The sequence below is a fragment of the Rattus rattus genome, chromosome 8 (genome assembly GCF_011064425.1).
Source record: "Rattus rattus isolate New Zealand chromosome 8, Rrattus_CSIRO_v1, whole genome shotgun sequence".
Taxonomy (NCBI): domain Eukaryota; kingdom Metazoa; phylum Chordata; class Mammalia; order Rodentia; family Muridae; genus Rattus; species Rattus rattus.
Window position 1 is genome coordinate 32,906,327 of NC_046161.1, and position 18,202 is coordinate 32,924,528.

Genomic DNA, 18,202 nt, shown 5'->3' on the forward strand with positions numbered 1-18,202 from the left:
TGCTATTGGAATTAATTCTGGAAAAAAAAAAAATGAAGGGAGCAAGTGTGGTGCATGCTTGTAAACCTAGAAATTGCTTGTAAACCTAGAATTTGGAAAGCATAAGCAAGAAAACTGAGTCTGAGGCAACCGAGCTATGCAGGGTTAGTCTTCTCAAACAAAAAAAAAAAAAAAAAAACGAAGGCAAAAAAAAAAAAAAAAAAATCCACATCGTCTCATAGTCCAGTGAGGGTCACCAATTTTGCCTGCACAGGCTCCAAAACCGGCTAAATCTAACGTTATTTTTAGGAAGACTATTTGCCTGTACTAGCTTATGGTGGCCCATCACTCTAAGAAATGAGGCAGGAGATACTCAACCAAGATGCTCTCTTTCAAACACAAACAGCAAAGTAGACTTAATGGTGACTCATCTATAACCTCAGCCTAGGGAGGCTGAGGCATGGCAACTGCTTCAAGAAGCTGATCAGTCTGAACCAATGTGGGGGTAGAATATGAATGTATATATATTATACATGTTCTCATATATATATGTATATGATCCTTTCTAAACAAAAGTGATGAGTTAGGAAACACAATATTAGTTACTAGGCTAGACTTATGGTAGAATGCTTGCCAGGCAAGCAAAAGGCCCATAATAAAGTGAAAAATGTCAATTCTAAGGGAAAGGGCTTAGATACACAAAATAAGGAAAAACTGAGATAATGTGGGGCTAGACAAGTGCACTGTCACTGAGCTGCGTCTCACACTCCATGAAATCTGTCAAGTGAAACAACCTGGAAATGTTTATAAACTTAAACCATGACATCAGTTTAGGACTCATGTGATGAAAACAAGCTGTTAGATTATTTTCCAGTTCTTTGTAATTTCCTGTCTGTGTTCTGAAATCAACAAATACAAAGACCCATGAGGTTCCTCTCCTGGAAAAAACACAGTATCAAAGTCCTGACTTAGAGAGAGGGTGAGGGTGTAGGGTGTGTGTGTGTGTGTGTGTGTGTCCGTCCGTCCATCCGTGTCCCTGTACCAACTAGAGACCAAATGTAGGGAGATCAGTTCAGGTTCACACTGGTTATATAAAGTTCAAAGACAACCTGGGCTAAATGAAACAGTCTCAAAAACATGTGTCTGAACAAATTAAAAGAAAACTGGCAAAAAGTAACTAAACAAATTGGGAGGGGGTAACTCATGGTAAAACTTCCTAAAAATAGTTACAAAGGAATAACAGTGTAAGACAGAAGTCATAACAATTGCCTGTAATCACAGCACTTTGAAGGGAGATGGAGAGGATCAGGAATTCAGAGCCACCCTTAGTGACACTCCAAGTTTGAATCCAACCTAGGCTACACAAGACTCTTTAAAGGACGAAGGGATGCATAAGAGATACCATCTATTCCTTCCTGAGTATGAGAAATTTTTGGAAAACTGAAAGCCTACTGAAGATAAAAGGTAACATAAAATAATGCTTAATCCCAAAGACACCAATGACAGTACAGGAAAGTGACCTGACTTGCATCGTGGGAAGCCCAGAAGACTCAAATTGAAATGAGGACACCAGGCAATCTGAATATGGAGGTCAAAATGGGGCAGTCACAAGACTACCTATGAAGCAGAGATCGCTAAACACTTACTGTTGTACAACCGAGGAAACACTTACTGTTGTACAACCGAGGAAGAGCTCTTGCCCAAAGTTACTCTAAGGATTGAGAGAGTAAATAAATGATAGGTAAACTATAAAGGAGGCACAGTAAAAGGTGTGGCTATCCTCCTGAAAATAGCAATTAAAGTTAAACATATGTACTGAGAGTTGAGCCCACATATGCTTGCCTTCCCTGCTTTACTCCAGAAAGGTGACAGCCTGGCCAGTATCCTGGAATAAGTGGACAGAAACCCTGAATCTTATGTACAAATGAAAAAAGGAAATTGAACACCAATATCTTATGAAAGAAAAAGGAAATCTAACACCAATATCAACAACTTCTCAGTATGCCAACCCAGCCTAGTCATAGTATATTAAAATAATATAATTTAATATAATAATAATAAATAAGCACATTCTTCATAACCCTTTGGACCACCCAGTCTAAAAAAGGAGTCAGCCAGGAATTTGGAAAAGTCTTTAATTGGAAAGGCAGCAGAACAATGGGACAGTCAAAAGAGTTCTTAAGACTTTAGAAATATGAAGGCAGCAAAGAAAAATTTATTTGAAAATATGGTTGAAATTAAGAGATGTTGCCCACTGATAGAGTGCTTAGCTAGCATGCACAGGGCCCTGGGCTTAAACCTATGCGTTAATAGCTAAAAGGGGAAAGAGAGGGAAGAAGGAGTAGGAAGAAAGAGACAGGGAGGGAGGGATGGAGGGACGGAAAACAGCATGACCACAAATACAGCTAAGGAAATCTCCCAAAAAGTGGAAGAAAGAAAAGCAACTAAGAAACTTTTAGAAAACTCAGAAAGCCCCACATTCAAATAAATTTATCATGGACTGGGGAGCTGATTCAACAGTAAAGACCAACAGCTGTTCTTCCAAAGTGTTCAATTCCCAGCACCCACATGGCAATTCATGACTGTTTATAACTCCAGTTCCAGGACTCTGATACCTTCCTTTGGATTCTGTGGGCACCAGGTACACACATGATACACACACATATATGCAGGTAAAATAGCCAAACACACAGACACACAAAAAAGTAAATATTTAAAGTGTCATACCATGTTACCTAAAATTTAAAAGTTTTAATTAGCCTTATCAGAAAGAGAGTTGGAGAAATCTATATATAACTAGTGTTGTTTTTTTTTTTTAAACAGAAAAATTTGACTATGCATACATGAAAATTTAGAGTACCCAGCACCACAATAAAAAAAAAAAAAAAAAAAAAAAAAAAAAAAAACCAGAGATCTGGGGCAAAGAACAGACGAATACTCATCAAAATAACTGCCATTTCTCAACATTAAGAAAATGGGCCAGTGCCTTTATAATGTAAATAGCGCTAGTCTGGAGAGCTATACCCAGCTGTGCATTAAATATGATATAGAAGAGCTGCAGAAATGTATCCCCTCTACATATAAGGTACTAAGAAATGGCAAATCACTGAAAATGGCAAAGATCAACAAATATAACAGTGAAATAATACAATTCAACAAACTTGAGTTATTTCAAGCTGAAAAGGTAAAGACATTCTTAAAATTAACCCAATGTAATTAGGTATGGTGGCATATAGCTTAATACCAGCATTTGGCAAACAGAGGCAGGTGAATCAGGAGTTCAAAGCCAGCCCTAGCTACAAAAGATACTGTTTCAAACACCCAAAGTTGTTCAATGAATGTGTTTGATCAGTAAGAGAAAAGAGGCACAAATGAGGGAGAACTAGCTAGAGTGGTAAAGGAGCAGGAGAGAGAACAAATACCAAAAAAATTAAACTATTTCCTTTAGAAAATTATATAGGAAAAATAGTAACTAACTAGCTGTAGTAGCCCACAACTGGGAGGTAGAAGCAGGAAGATCAAGAGTCCAAAGCCAGCCTCATCTATATCTTGAGTTCAGAGCTGCTGGCCTGAGCTACATGGAACTATCTTTAAAAAAAAAAAAAAGTAACACATCTTAACTAAGAATAGCCAGAAGGTAAAATAATTAGAATTGTAATAGATAATAGTAAAAATGGTGTCACAAAACATAAGGCAGTGGTATTCAACCTTCCTAATGCTGCAACTCTTTAATACAGTTCCTCATGTTATGGTGATGTCCCATCCACAAAATTACTTACATTGTTACTTCCTAACTAAAATTTTGCTGTTATGAATTGCAATATAAATATTTTTGGAGATGGAGGTTTGCCAAAGAGGACATGACCCACACTGTTGAGAACCACGGATTTAAAAAAAAAAATCAATGTTACCTCAAATTAAAACACCAAAACATAACAAAGCAAGTTACTAATGATCAGGCAGGAGGCACAATGGGAGGTTCACCAGAGCTGGAAGCAGAGTCTGGGGAATGTGTGGGTAGGTGTGTGGGTGGGCATGTATGTGAAATTGTTTTTGAGATGGATTTAACACTATGAGGACTATACCTGAAAATGAAATCAACTTAAAAAAAGAAATCTATGTAGACTAGAAAGTATCAAGATCCCAGGAGTCAAAATGATATGAAAAAGGGGTGCCCCATTTATACTATAGGTTAGAGCTTACTAATAACCTATAATGTTAATCATATTGATAAGTCTCAGGTTAACCTTTCCCACTAGGCAGGAGTTCTGCATATAAATCAAGTAATGTATTTACATATAGGATATCAAATCATCTGTTAAATCTAAATTCCAACCACAGTTAAAATACACAGTACATAAACTGTTTGAAGGAGAAGCCCTTAGGTGTACAAGTACACCTAAGCATATATGCATTGAGTACCACTGTTGACTATCTAAAAGCCATACAATTCCTCCTGTTTTCTTAAATAGAAACACTATAATTATCTTAAGGTGGTTTATATACATCAGTGATTATGTCCTATGTTGTAAAATACATGAAATATCCTATTGTGTAGAACAGAAAGCTATTTATCCTGACACAAAATATCTATGGGATCTCTGTGCTCTGAAGTTAAATGTTTTTAAAGTCTATTTTTTGCAGGCAGACTGGCAATGGTCTCAAGGTACCTGCTAGTAGCAATACTTCCCACTTTCTATGTATATATTTAGCAAGGGATTCAAAACCAAGTAATGAAGTCTCAAGTGGTATATGAACACAGCAGACTGACACTAAGAAAAACAGAAGTTCACGGTGGATAACCCTAAAAGATTTAGTGCAGTCTAAAGGAAATGAACAAAGAGCCATTTACTGTGTTTTAGGTTTAAATACCAAATACCTAAATTCCGTATAGGTACACATAATTACATCTGATTCCAGAAACATCTACTGATCATCAACCTGATGTTGGAGGAGTGTCTTCCTCTAAGATTGATATGTTTCACTGAGTCTTAAGAACTACTGAATTAGTTTGGTTCACATTTCTGCTTAGAAAAAGAATAACTGTCATTAGTTTGAAAGGATACTGGTGAGATCGGGAATACTCAGCAACTTTCTGTCCTTATAAAGCCAAAGAACTTCAAAGAAATAGACAATAAGAACATAGACATAATAGCAAGAAAGCTGTCTTTCTTGCCCAGAAACAGCACTCCTCTGGTCCCAGAAACATTTATTCATTTGATATAAATTTATTAAGCACCCATATATGGGAATCGTTGTCCTGGGTGCTAAAAAACAAAAAAGTGTGATAAAGTTGTTTATATTTGTAGAACCAGAGCTAGTCCTTGAGTTTGCTGACAGGAGAGAAAGAATGCTCCTATTTGGTTCATTTGGGGACCTAGAGCATGGATATGGTCTTCCATCCGTTCACTTCTGTGATCCTCATATCAGCCAATTTAAGTCAAAACAAATAAGGCACATTTAAAAAAAATACCCACCCCCCCTTTTAAGTGACCAAAGTAAAGCCTTAACATTTCATTTGGTAACCTGCTCAGAATTATAAAAATCATTTCACTTGGCCCAGCCCAATACTGTCCAGGGCAAAACTTCCAGACAATTCTAATCCCATCCGGCTGTTCTTATAAACTGCATATAAAAAAAAAATCTTCAGCGTCCTCAACAAGACGCGCTCAGTGCGAAGCATATCAGGGCACAATGCGATATTTATGTCCTTGACAAGCCTCGATTATCCAGGTCCTTTACCTGCAACATAAAGACATCACTTTAGCAAAAGGTCGACTTTGGAAAGATCTACAAGTTCCACTGTAATTACCCTAGACTCTACTGCCTGTTTGCATGTGAATAAATAAGCCTGCCTACTGTCAATCCAGGCTTTTAGGGTACCTCTAAGAACCAGTATAGATGAACTTTGACATTGACCAAAAGACTCATTTTGGTAGGTCATTTTTTTTCCTCACTGTTATTTGAGATAGGGTTTTGCTATGTAGCCTAGGCTGGCCTCATACTCAATCCCCCTGCCTTTACTTCTCTAGGTATGTATGTCGTATCTGGTTCAATATTTTCTCATATAAGAGATGTTACATACTCCTACATGACATCGTGTGAGTAGGTATCAAAAATTAGCAAAAAGAAAATATAGTTCAGGATTGGAGAGATGGCTCAGCGGTTAAGAGCACTGACTGCTCTCCCAGAGGTCCTGTATTCAATTCCCAGCAACCACATGGTGACTCACAACCATCTGTAATGGAATCTGATGCTCTCTTCTAGTGTGTCTGAAGACAGCTACAGGTTACTCATATAAATAAATAAATCTTTAAAAAAAAAAAAAAAGTAGTTCAAAAACACAAACACAAGCATTTACCCTACTGCCCAAGCTACCAATCCCTACCTGGAACAGTACTGCAACAAGTAGAGTGGCCACATCTATAACACTAACATACCAAAGGCTAAAGAAATTGGAGCATTTAAAGCCAACCTGGGGTACACAGTAATTTTAATGCCAACCTTGATGGCAGCCTGAGACTTTATCCCCAAAACTATAAAAATGGGACTAGCTAGTCGGCAAAATGGTTCAGTGAATAAGGGCACTTAATTTTGATCTCCAGAACCCGTAACAATAAAAGAATTGAACCCTACAAGCTGTACGCTGACCTCATACATGGTATATATTTGTATGCCTCCCCCTATATAAAAATGTAGTAAAAAAAAAAGTTTTTAAAGAAAAAGAAATGTTGCTATAACAACCACCAACTAGGATGTCTCCTCTCTAAGAATAACCAAAAAATATAGTTAGTTAACACTTTGGTCTGGCTAGATGGCTTAGCAGATGAAAATGCCGTATAGGTCTGATGACTTGAATTCAATCTCTGGAGCCTATATAAAGCTAAAGAGAATCAAATCCACAAAGTTGAAAATACTCACACACACACACACACACACACACACACACACACACACACACACACACACACATAGATAACACTTCAAGTGACTTACAAGCTACTTTAAAACCAGGTGGCATTCATTAAAAATGTCCCTATTTGGAAAATTGATTTACTAGAACAAACCTGTAAGAACAAAAGCAGCTTCTGAGAAATGCAGCATCTCCTTACCTTGTATATCCTGACCAGCCAATGTTCTGTGGTATATGCTTCCTCCAGGACATCAAGCTCAAAGTCTTTATTACCAATCTCAGCATTTCGAACACGGTCAAAGCCTGGTGGCCGCTCTAAAACCACAGGAGAGAAACCTATTATACAAGTGGATTTCCTAAAGAAATGGAAGCTGCACGTCATCCACTGCATTGACTGCTATTTCTCAGCCTGCACTCTGACTAGAGTCTGCAAGAGCATCAGATAGAAACAGCAAATCAAGTGCTTCCCTACTTGAGTCCTGTCCAATGTAATGCTTGGCAGAGTCCACGTAGCTTGTCTTCTAAGTCTAAGATGACTTTCAAGGCTCTCTACTCCTAAGAACTGTTATCCAGAAATCTAACACTAGTAACCCTTCCATTGATCATGAATCCAAGACTTGTTTTCCCTGATGCAGAAACAAAACTGAAACACAGAATTTAACTTAACCAAATCCTTCTCAATACATTCATATGTTCTAAAGCACAGAACCTAAAGGCAGACTGATTTTGAATCCTAATTATCACATGGTATTAGCTAGTTCAGCAACCTGTGGGCTCAACTTCCTCATATATAAAACAACATTAACATTAGTTAAAATTATCTTCTGGGTTGCTGTGAGGATTAAATAAGTTAAAAAGACTAAGCACAGGGCCCGGAAAACACAGTATGTGTCAGCTATCACTATTGCTACTAGCATTATAAATCACACTCACTGGCTTCTGTGTAGACCTGCCCAAAGCGGTAGTAACACATTTTGTACATAAGGCAGTTGAGCAACACTGGTGAACCCTCACGGTCAACACGGAATTCCCCAGTTGGAGTATAGTAGTCATTCTCCTTGATGTGTCTTCCTGTCTCGGTGCTTCCTCCAATCCGGACCATCCACAGAAACTTGTTGATATCTAGAGAAAAAAGGAATGAACTGCTGCATGAGAAAGTCTACTGCATCTAAGTAACTCACTGAAAATATCACTATTTCTAAAGAAATTTCCATCATACTTTCCCAATAAGGAATGCTATCATTTAACTGTAAAAACAGGAAATGATGTATAAGCAAAAAAGTTCCTAAAAATATAAAACTTTTATTAGAAATTGTTAATCACTGAAATTGCATGCTTATTGGCCCAGTCTTAAGCCACACTAAAAGTATTCCTGGAAATTACATGGGGCTGAGCTATTGCAAGAAGCAGCCAGTTGGGGTTGGAGATTTAGCTCATCGGTAGAGCGCTTGCCTAGCAAGCGCAAGGCTCTGGGTTCGGTCCCCAGCTCTGAAAAAAAGAAAAAAGAAAAAAAAAAAAAAACAGCCAGTAGCCACATATAATTAAATAAGCACACGAAGCATGATTCATTCCAACTGAGAAGTGCTGAAAGAATATAATACAAGGTGGAAACCAGGCACAGTGGTGACTGTCTATAATCCCAGCACTGGGAGGCTAAGAGTTTTTAGCATTCAAGGCAAGGCAAGCCTGGGCTACATAACATCGCACTTTTATATAAATGAATCTGTACAATGATCTAATATTTTATTTTAAGCCTTCATAAGTATTCAATAAAAAGTAAAACTGGAAGCCAAGTATAGTGGTGCATACTTTTAACCCTAGCACTTGGGAGACAGAGGCAGATGAACCTCTGTTGAAGTTTAAGGCTAGTCTGGTCCACACAGTGAGTTCCCAGGCCAGACATCTCTATACATAGTGAGATCCCAGTCATTGCTATACATAGTGAGATCCCTTTTCTTTTTTGGGGGGGGAGGGGGGACTAAGAATACTGAAAACCCAATAAGATGTGTCCAAGAAGAAATGAAACTTTTCTTTTCAAAAATAAACATAAACAAGTGCGTGTAAGACAACACTGACATCCTGCTCTATCACTCTCTGCCTTGTTCCCTTGAGACAGGCTCTCACTGAACTCAGAGTATGCCAGCAAGCCTGGGGCTCCTCCCATCCCCACCACAGTGAAAACAGGGAGGGCCTAAGTGACCAAGCCAGGCTCTTTTACTTGGTTTCTGGGGATTTGAACTCTGGCCCTCAGACTTACAGCAAGAACTTTCATTGGCTAAGCCATCTCCTCAACCACTTACAGGATTTCTAAAGAACAGTAATGTGAACTGGTGAGACAGCCTTGGGGAGGGGTTTGAGGAGCTTGCTATGAAAGCCCTACAACCTATGTAAAGGTGGAAAGAGAAAATGGATGCTACATATACCCAAAAGATGCTCCAACATATAACAACATATAAAAAGGACACACTATGTTCATAGTAGCCTTATTTATAATAGCCGGAAGCTGGAAACAACTTAAATGTCCCTTAACATAAGAATGGATACAGAAAAAGTGTTACATTTGCACAATGGAGTACTACACAGCTATTAGAAACAATGCTAGAAATGAAGCTCAAAGGAAAATGGGTGGAACTAGAAAATATCATCCTGAGTGAGGTAACCCAGACACAAAAGAACACACATAGTATATACTCACTGAAAACTGGACATTAGCCCAAAAGTTCAGAATATCCATGATACAACTCACAGACCATATGAAACTTAACAAGAAGGAAGACCAAGTGTGGATACTTCAGTTCTACTTAGAAGGGGTAACAAAATAATCACAGGAGTCAGAGGGAGGGAGGGACCTAGGAGGGAGAGAGGAGAAAGAGGGAAAAAGGGGAGCAGGTAGGGGGAGAGGGGTGGCAGCATCAGGTATGGGAAGAGACAAGAGAGACGTACAGAGCGTCAGAAAATTGAACCGAAATATGTAGTGGGGGATGGGGAACTGGGGGTAGCCACTAGAAAGTCTCAGATGCCAGGGAAGCAAGAGATTCCCAGGACCCAACGTGAATAACCTTAGCCACAATACCCAACAAAGTGGGACTAGAACCTGTAGACAGGCAGGGCCCCCAGTTGAGGGATGGGGTCATCCACCTATCTCAAAAAATTTAACCCAGAAGTGTTCCTATCTAAAGGAAATGCAGGGACAAAAAATGGAGCGGAGTCTGAAGGCCATCCAGAGACCATCCCACCTAGGAATCCATCCCATCTGCAGATACCAAACCCCGATAGTATTGCTGATGCCAAGAGCAATTGCTGACAGGAGCCTGGTATAGCTGTTCCCTGAGAGGCCAGCACTTGACTAATACAGATGTAGACACTCAAAGCCAACCATCGGACTGAGCATTGGAACCCCAATGTAAGAGTTAAGTGAAGGACTAATGGAACTGAAGGGGTTTGCAACCCTATGGGAAGAACAGACCTATCAACTAACCAGACCACCCAGAGTTCCCAGGGACTAAACTACCAACCAAAGAGTACATATGGAGCTACCCATGGCTCCAGCTGCATATGTAGCAGAGGATAGCCTTATCTGGCATCAGTGGGAGGGGAGGCCCTTGGTCCTATGTAGGCTCAATGCCCCAGTGTAGGGAAATGCAAGGCGATGAGGCAGGAGTAGGTGGGTGAGGGAGGACCCTCATATAGGCAAAGAGGAGGGGGAATGGGATGGGGGGATTTGTGGGAGACCAAGAAGCGGGACAACATTTGAAATGTAAATAAATAAAATAACCAATAAAAAGAAAAGATAAAAATGCATGTTACAAAGTTGTCCTCAGATGGTCATAGGTATGCTATGATACATGCATCTCCACACACATCACACAAATTAACATATAAATATAACAATGTATCAGTACATTTAATGGAGACTACTTTTGTTATACATGCAACAATCTGTTTGCTTTTTTAAGACAATCTTATTATGTAGCCCAGGCTCATCTCAAACTCTGTATGTTGTTGAGGCTAACTTTGAACTCCTGGTCCTCTTGCTTCAACTCCTAAATGCTGGGATTCCAGGTAAGCACACCAGTGCCTAGCCTGTTTTTATTAATAATTCAGAGTAAGCAGAAAGATATTTTCAGTTAAGCTCTGGACAGTAAACAAAGTATATCTTAAGGTTTATTTTCAAGACACTTTTAAAATTCATCAACAGATGGGGTATTTGAAATGCAAACAAAAGTTATTAATTCCCAACCTTCAGCTTTGCCACATCTATCTGCTGTGGTAAACACAAAAGAACACACATGGTATATACTCACTGATAACTGGACATTAGCCCAAAATGTTACCAAACACTCAAAGGCCAAATTAAATTAAATCATCTTACTGTAAGCAATATAATCTATGGGGCATCTTCACAAACAGTGAGGAGACTGTAAAAAAAATAAATAAAAATCAGGCAGCAGGGGTATAGTAACTCCACAAAGAGGATGCAATCTCATATATAACAGACTAGAAAAGAGTAAGCAACGGCTGTGTGTAGTGGTGCATGGCTTAATACCAGCATTTGGGAGGCAGAGGCAGGTGCCTCAAACTCTATGAATTTGAGGATAGCTAGTAGCCAGCCAGTTTACACAGTGAGATCTTATGAGTTCTTTGCCTGTTGGTTTGTTTTTGAGACAGGGTCTCTCTCATAGTCTTGGCTTTCCCAGATCTCACTATGTGCTAGGATTAAATGCAAGCATTACCAAACTCAGTCATCCTACCCTCACTACACAGCAAGTCCCCATCTAGAACTGTTTAAAAAACAAAATCTGATGGCTGCAGTCAGTAAAGTGCTTGCCACAAAAATATGCGCACCTGAATTCGATGCCCAGCACCCCTATAAAAGCTAGACGTGGTGGGACATACTTATAATTCCAGTACTAGGATTTAGGACTCACACCCCAACCAGTCTTGCTTAATTGGCAAGTCAACCTTGCAATTGCACACATGCACACAAATACAAAATAAAATTAAACAAAATATCTCTCTAATCAAGATCTCTTAACAAGTGTGTAGGCTAGTTTTGTTTTGGGGTCACTTGTTTTGATTTTTGTTTTGTCAATTTGACATAAACTAGAATCATTTGAATAAAAACACCCTTAATTGAGAAAATGTCTCCACCAGATTAGCCCATGGACAAGCAGGTGGTGCATTTTCTTGACTGATGATAGCTGGGGGGGGGGGGCCCACTTCAATGTAGGTAGGGGCACCCCTGGAATGGTTGGTCCAGGGTGCTACAAGAGAACAGACTGATCAGGGCACAAGAAGCAAGCAAGCCTGTAAGCAACAACATTCCTCCATGGCTTCTGTATCCGCTCCTACCTCTGATCCTGACGAGAGTTCCTGCCCTAACTTTCCTGGATAAACAGAAAATCTTTTAAGATGAAATAAATGCTTTCTTCCCCAGGTTGCTTTTGATCAGAATGTTTTATCACAGCAACAGAAACCATAACTGAGACTCTAAGCAGGATTTCTTTTCATGCTAAGTTACTAATAGTAATTGCTCATTTCCTAATTTCATAAAGATTTTCTAAAATGTTACAAATAATGACACTTTTATGCCAACATCAAATATATTCTACTCAGTTGACAGTAGTTACTTACTACTGATTAGTGGGAAGACTTCAAGAAACTACATTTGTTGGTTCTTTTCAACAGGTAAGTTCTTGCTATGTAGCCCAAGGTAGATCCAAACTAGTGACCCTCCTGCCCACTAAGAGTGGAGATACAGACATGTACTATCACATCCTATAGAACTATCCTACTAAACACACACACACACACACACACACACACACACACACACACACACACACAAGCAGATCTGTATACATACACATATATATTTTATATAGTACTTAATTTCATTTATGTGTGTGTATATAAGATAATTACTAGCAAACAGTGCTGAGGCAATTGTCTGCTATTCCTGCTATTACCAGTTTTATTTTGTTTATACAAGACACATTTAAAATAGGCTTAAAGTAAAATAGAGGCACCTTTCAGAATCAGACACAGAACTGGATTTGTAGCAGTAAACTGTGTGGAAGCAGCCACACATTCAAAGGAAATTGACTAGCTATAGGAAAAGAAAATATTTGAGATAGGAAGAAATGTAACCAGAGTATTGGCTGAGCAATGAGTATTTACAGTCATAATTTCAAACACCTAGATTTAATCAAAAGTTGCAAATTAACTATACTAAAAACACTGAAAAGAGGAGAAATGTGAGGTGAAGGGTAGAGCACTTCATCAACTCTAAGAATCTGATAGAGGGTGAGTGAGATGGCTCATAGGTAAATGTGCTTGCTTCCAAGTCTCAGGACCTAAATTGAATCCCTGGACGCACACAGTACAGAACCAACTCCCACACACTGTCTTCTGACATCTGTGGGTTACATGCATCCCCAAACACACGCAACAAAATAGATGAAATAAAACAACCTTTTAAAGAGATAATGATATAGTACAATTAAAACTAATCAGCCCCAGAATAGCAGGATTTTTAAAATTTAAAAGATTTCAGGGTTGGGATTTGGCTCAGTGGTGAGTGCTTGCCTAGGAGGCATGAGGCCCTGGGTTAGGTCCCCAGCTCGAAAAAAAAATTAAAAAAAAAAAAAAAAAAAAAAAGATTTCAGAGTATAGCTTAGTGGTAAATGCTTGCCTAGCTCATGTAAGCTCCAGGAACTGATGCCTAGCACAAAAATCTAAGAGACTGAAGACAGAAATTACTGCTTCTGGGGACTGAGGTTAAGGGTACTTATTAAGCTTAGGGCCATGAGACAACCACTTATTTTAAACCTCCAGAACTGTTTAACTTTAAAAAAGCACAGATATTAACTTCAGTTTTATGAAAGTTACTTTTCCTTTGTATACATACATACCTAACTTTTCCTTTAAAAAGAGAGACAATATAGACAGATGGTCTATGCCTGTAGCTACAGCACCACAGGTAGAAGCAGGAAGACTAGTAGTTACAAAGTTATCCTTATGAATACAGCAAGTTCAAGACCAGCCTGAGTCACATGAGACTGTCAAAAACAAAAATAAAATAACTGATGCACTAAATTTTCTAAGAATCTATGCCCTGCGGCTAGATATAATATCAAGTACATTACCATCAGAAGAATACCCAGTAAGGCCTCCAAAAATGACAAGCACATAGCTGACATCAAGCTCCCTCATGATTTCGTAAGCTTTTTCTTCTGTGGATGCCATTGCCTAGAGAAATAAATGTACAATTCTCAAATAAAATCTCAAGTCAGCCTCCTCTCCTAGCAACACACTTCTCGAAGACTCACATGTCAGACACTTTAAGGACCTCTTTTCCTTACCTGCCCTACTCGGGAAATGTGGGTATTATTCCATGTGTTATTATCCACTAAGATTGTCCGATTTGCCATTGCAGTAATTTGGTAGCCATAATCCCACCATGACATGACTTTTGCATCCTAAAAGATGAAAATAGATAAATGTTCATCTCACTGCTCGTAAAATCCAAATGCTAAGCAAGAGTGGAAGGGCAGCTTTGATAGCAAGGAAGACTTGCCCAATTAAGCAATTTCTTTACAAAGTAATGTACGCCTAACAAGAAAATAAAATCGGGGCACCTATTCCTCCATTCATATAAAGTAAGGAACTATTTTAAATGATACACAAGCCAACATTCCCAAATATCTTCATTCAAGATCACTGAAACAAGTACAGTAGACCAAGAGATGTCGGGAAGACTATGAAGTATAGCTAAATAAATAAGCTTAGCATCATTAGGTCATTTAAACTTCTTCCTTTTGAAATAGAGTCTCAATACATAGACTAGGCTGGCCTCAAGCTCGGAGGTTCACTTGCCTCTGTACCCCCAATGCTAGGATAAAAGGCATGTGCCAGCACTTGCGGTTTGTCATTAGTTATCTTTTTTAAAGATTTATTTTATGTATGTAAGTACACTGTAACTGTCAGACACACCAAAAGAGGGCATCAGACCCATTACAGATGGTTGTGAGCCACCATGTGGTTGCTGGGGATTGAACTCATGACCTCTAGAAGAACAGTCAGTGCTCTTAACCTCTGAGCCATCTCTCCAGCCCATCATTAGGTAATTTAAATGACTCTTAACATTATAAAATCAGTTACTACAATGGTAGACGGGAAAACACAAATCACAAAACATGATGGCAAGGATTAAAGGATGCTTAGCTTGGGAGCTGGGTAAACAGTTCAATGGTAGATTATGTGCCTGGCACATGCTAAAGTTCTAGATTCAATACCCAACACTTAGTTTGGATGTTAAACAAATCTGACTCTGAAATGCTATTCCCAATAGCTACTACAAAAGAAATCAGATCCGCAAGGGACATAAACTAAAATGTTATATGCCATTATTACTAGGTTGTAATTGTTTATATTGATTCTAGTTTCTGCTTTTTCTAAGGCAGACATATTTTTTAACATTTTCTTCTGTTGTAACTGGGTTGATCGCCTTATTATCATATCATCAATACACATGTCCAAACAGAATCTAGAATTTAAGTTACTCTAGCTCAGTGGTTCTCAACCTTCCCGATACTGCATGCAACCCTTTAATACCATTCCTTATGTTGGAGTGACCCCTACCATAAAATTATTTTCATTTCTACTTCATAACTGTAATTCTGCTACTGTTATGAATCATAATGTAAATATTTTCAGAAACAGGTTTACCAAGGAGGCAGTGACCCACAGGTTAAAAACCACTACTCTAAAAAACACCTTAGTCTTTAAAACTTATTAAAAACTAAGCTTCTGAATTTTTAATTTTTTTAAGCTTCCCATCCATGTAAAAGATGTCAGATTCCCTACAATTTCAAGTGTCTCTACCACTATCCGACTACCCAAATCCTCCCAAATTTTACCTCTGGAGTATTGTGACGAAGCCAATAATATGCTTCCCGGAAGTCATCAAAAATGATCCTACTGCCATCCCCACCACGAGCAGACAGTACAATGGAGGGAGAAGAATAGGCTTCGCTGGTTACCCAAGTCGAATGAAACGTGTAGGTGATGAGAAAAAAAGCCATGACCAGTATCATCCCACTTGCCACCTATAGAAAGAAGACTGTATAGTAAACCAAACACAGACGGCTTCTTACATGAGATCAAATGCTGGTCTGCATAAATTAATTCTGATCACTCAAGACATTGATCTAATACTCATCTGAACCTAAGCAAATAACACACACACACACAAACAAATTTTTCCAAGCCAACATGTTACTTAAACCTTACTTCATTTGGTTTTTTTTAAGTTTTTTTTTTAAATATGAGTACACTGTAGCTGTCTTCAGTCACACCAGAAGAGGGCATCGGATCCCATTACAGATGGTTGTGAGCCACCATGTGGTTGCTGGGAATTAACTTAGGACCTCTGGAAGAGCAGTCAGTGCCCTTAACCAGAGCCATCACTCCAGCCTCTCACCTCATTCTTAATAGGATAAGTAGAATCCTGTTGCTTCTTGCTCTTCTTGTCTGGGCGACTTATGTCCAGATTTTTCATGTATGTGGACAGCACCTGGGAGACACCAATGCCAGAAAGAATGCACATAACAGGTGCCAACACCAGCATCAGACGCACCTAAAAGGACCAAGAATCATGATCAGGATAGTCAGGGCTTCACAAATGACAGACTTTAATCTTTCAGTAGACTATAACGTCAACTCGGCAATTTCCAACAAACACTCTACTCCAGCAAAAGGGGAAGAGAAACGTTATGATATAGCTACAGCATAACGGAAGTATGTACTTCTTTCTTAAACTGTGTTGCATGGGAGCCAGCAGCAATGCTGTAATTCCAGCAATCAAGATACTGAGAAAGGCTAGGCCTTTAATCCCAGCCTCAGGAGGCAGAGACAGGTGGATCTCTGGGTGCGAGGGCAGCCTGGTCTACAGAATGAGTTCCAGGACAGTGAGGGCTACACAGAGAAACCCTGTCTCAAACAAACAAAACAAAAACCAGAAAAAAAGAGGAAAAAAAACTGAATACCAAGGCTAGAGAACTGGCTGAGTGACTCTGAGCACATACTGCTTTTCCCTAAGATCTAAATTCTTATGTTAGTCAGTTCATAAATGCCTAGAACTCCAGCTTGAGCACCTGTCATCCTCTTCTGGACACATGCACACATCACTAGAAGTTAAAAAAAAAAGTCAAAGTAAGGTTGGAGAGATGACTCAGCAGTTTATGAGCATGCGTTGCTTTTCCCAAGGACTGGACTCCCATGTCGGACAACTCAAGGAGAGCTGATGCTCTCTTCTGAACTCCGGAAGCACCTGCCAGCATGTAGCATACATATAAGTACACATAATGGATGATAATCTTTGGAGCTGAAGAGATGACTCAGGTTTATGATCGTCTACTGTTCTTACGGGGGAACTGCGTTTAGTTCCCAGCACACAAGAGCTTGCCTCTGGCTTCCATGGCACCTTCACTAAAATGCACATACCCACACACAGACACACACATACATACACATGATTAAAATTTAGGGGGAAAATGCCTTGCCTCAAAACCATAAATAGCAATCTCTACTGCAGATCTAAATGTATGTATATTTATATGTTCTAAATAACTTTTACTTTTTTATAAACTTATATAATGAACTTACTTTTATAATAAAAAATTTTACTTTTTTTATAAACTTATTTCTGGGGGCCAGAGAGATGGCTCAGTGGTTAGAGCACTAACTACTCTTCCAGAGGACCCAGCTCAATTCCCAGCCAACAACATGGCAGCTCACAACTGTCTGTAACTACAAGATCTAATACCCACACATAGACATACATGCAAGCAAAGCAATGCACATAAAATAAAAAAATAAAGTTTTTAAAGAAAACCAACTTGTTTTTTACTCATTTGGTTTTTCAAGATAGAGACTTTCTACATTCCCTAGACCATACTTGAACACATGATTCTACTTCCCAAGAATTGGGACCACAAGTCTATACCACCATCCTCAGCTAAAATACATTTTTATTGTTGTTTATGGTTTTTTAAAAAATTATAAACAAGAAGGGCTGGAGAGATGGTCCAGTGGTTAGAAGCACTGACTACTCTTCTAGAGGACCTGGGTTCCGTTCCCAGAACCCATATGGCAGCTCATATCTGTCTGTAACTACAGTCCCAGGGGATCCAACAACCTCTTGTGGGTCTAAAGGTGCCTAATATACACAGTGCACAACACACACACACTCAGACAAAACACTTATACACATAAAAATAAAATAAAAAATATTCTGAAGTAGAAATG

The 18,202-nt window shown here is 38.9% G+C and overlaps 1 protein-coding gene across 1 annotated transcript in view; it reads right to left on the bottom strand.

Moving 5' to 3' along the window:
- Window positions 1–5,168: 5,168 nt before the first annotated feature.
- The window catches only part of Stt3a (STT3 oligosaccharyltransferase complex catalytic subunit A), a 30,982-nt gene continuing 17,948 nt past the window's right edge, over window positions 5,169–18,202 (bottom strand). The window contains exons 11-17 of the mRNA XM_032909460.1: window positions 16,377–16,532; window positions 15,814–16,002; window positions 14,257–14,373; window positions 14,041–14,143; window positions 7,826–8,014; window positions 7,092–7,207; window positions 5,169–5,721 (exon numbers count right to left, since the gene is read on the bottom strand). Coding sequence (XP_032765351.1) covers window positions 5,683–5,721; window positions 7,092–7,207; window positions 7,826–8,014; window positions 14,041–14,143; window positions 14,257–14,373; window positions 15,814–16,002; window positions 16,377–16,532 — 909 coding nt within the window. The 3' untranslated portion in view covers window positions 5,169–5,682. The remainder of the gene's footprint in view (window positions 5,722–7,091; window positions 7,208–7,825; window positions 8,015–14,040; window positions 14,144–14,256; window positions 14,374–15,813; window positions 16,003–16,376; window positions 16,533–18,202) is intronic.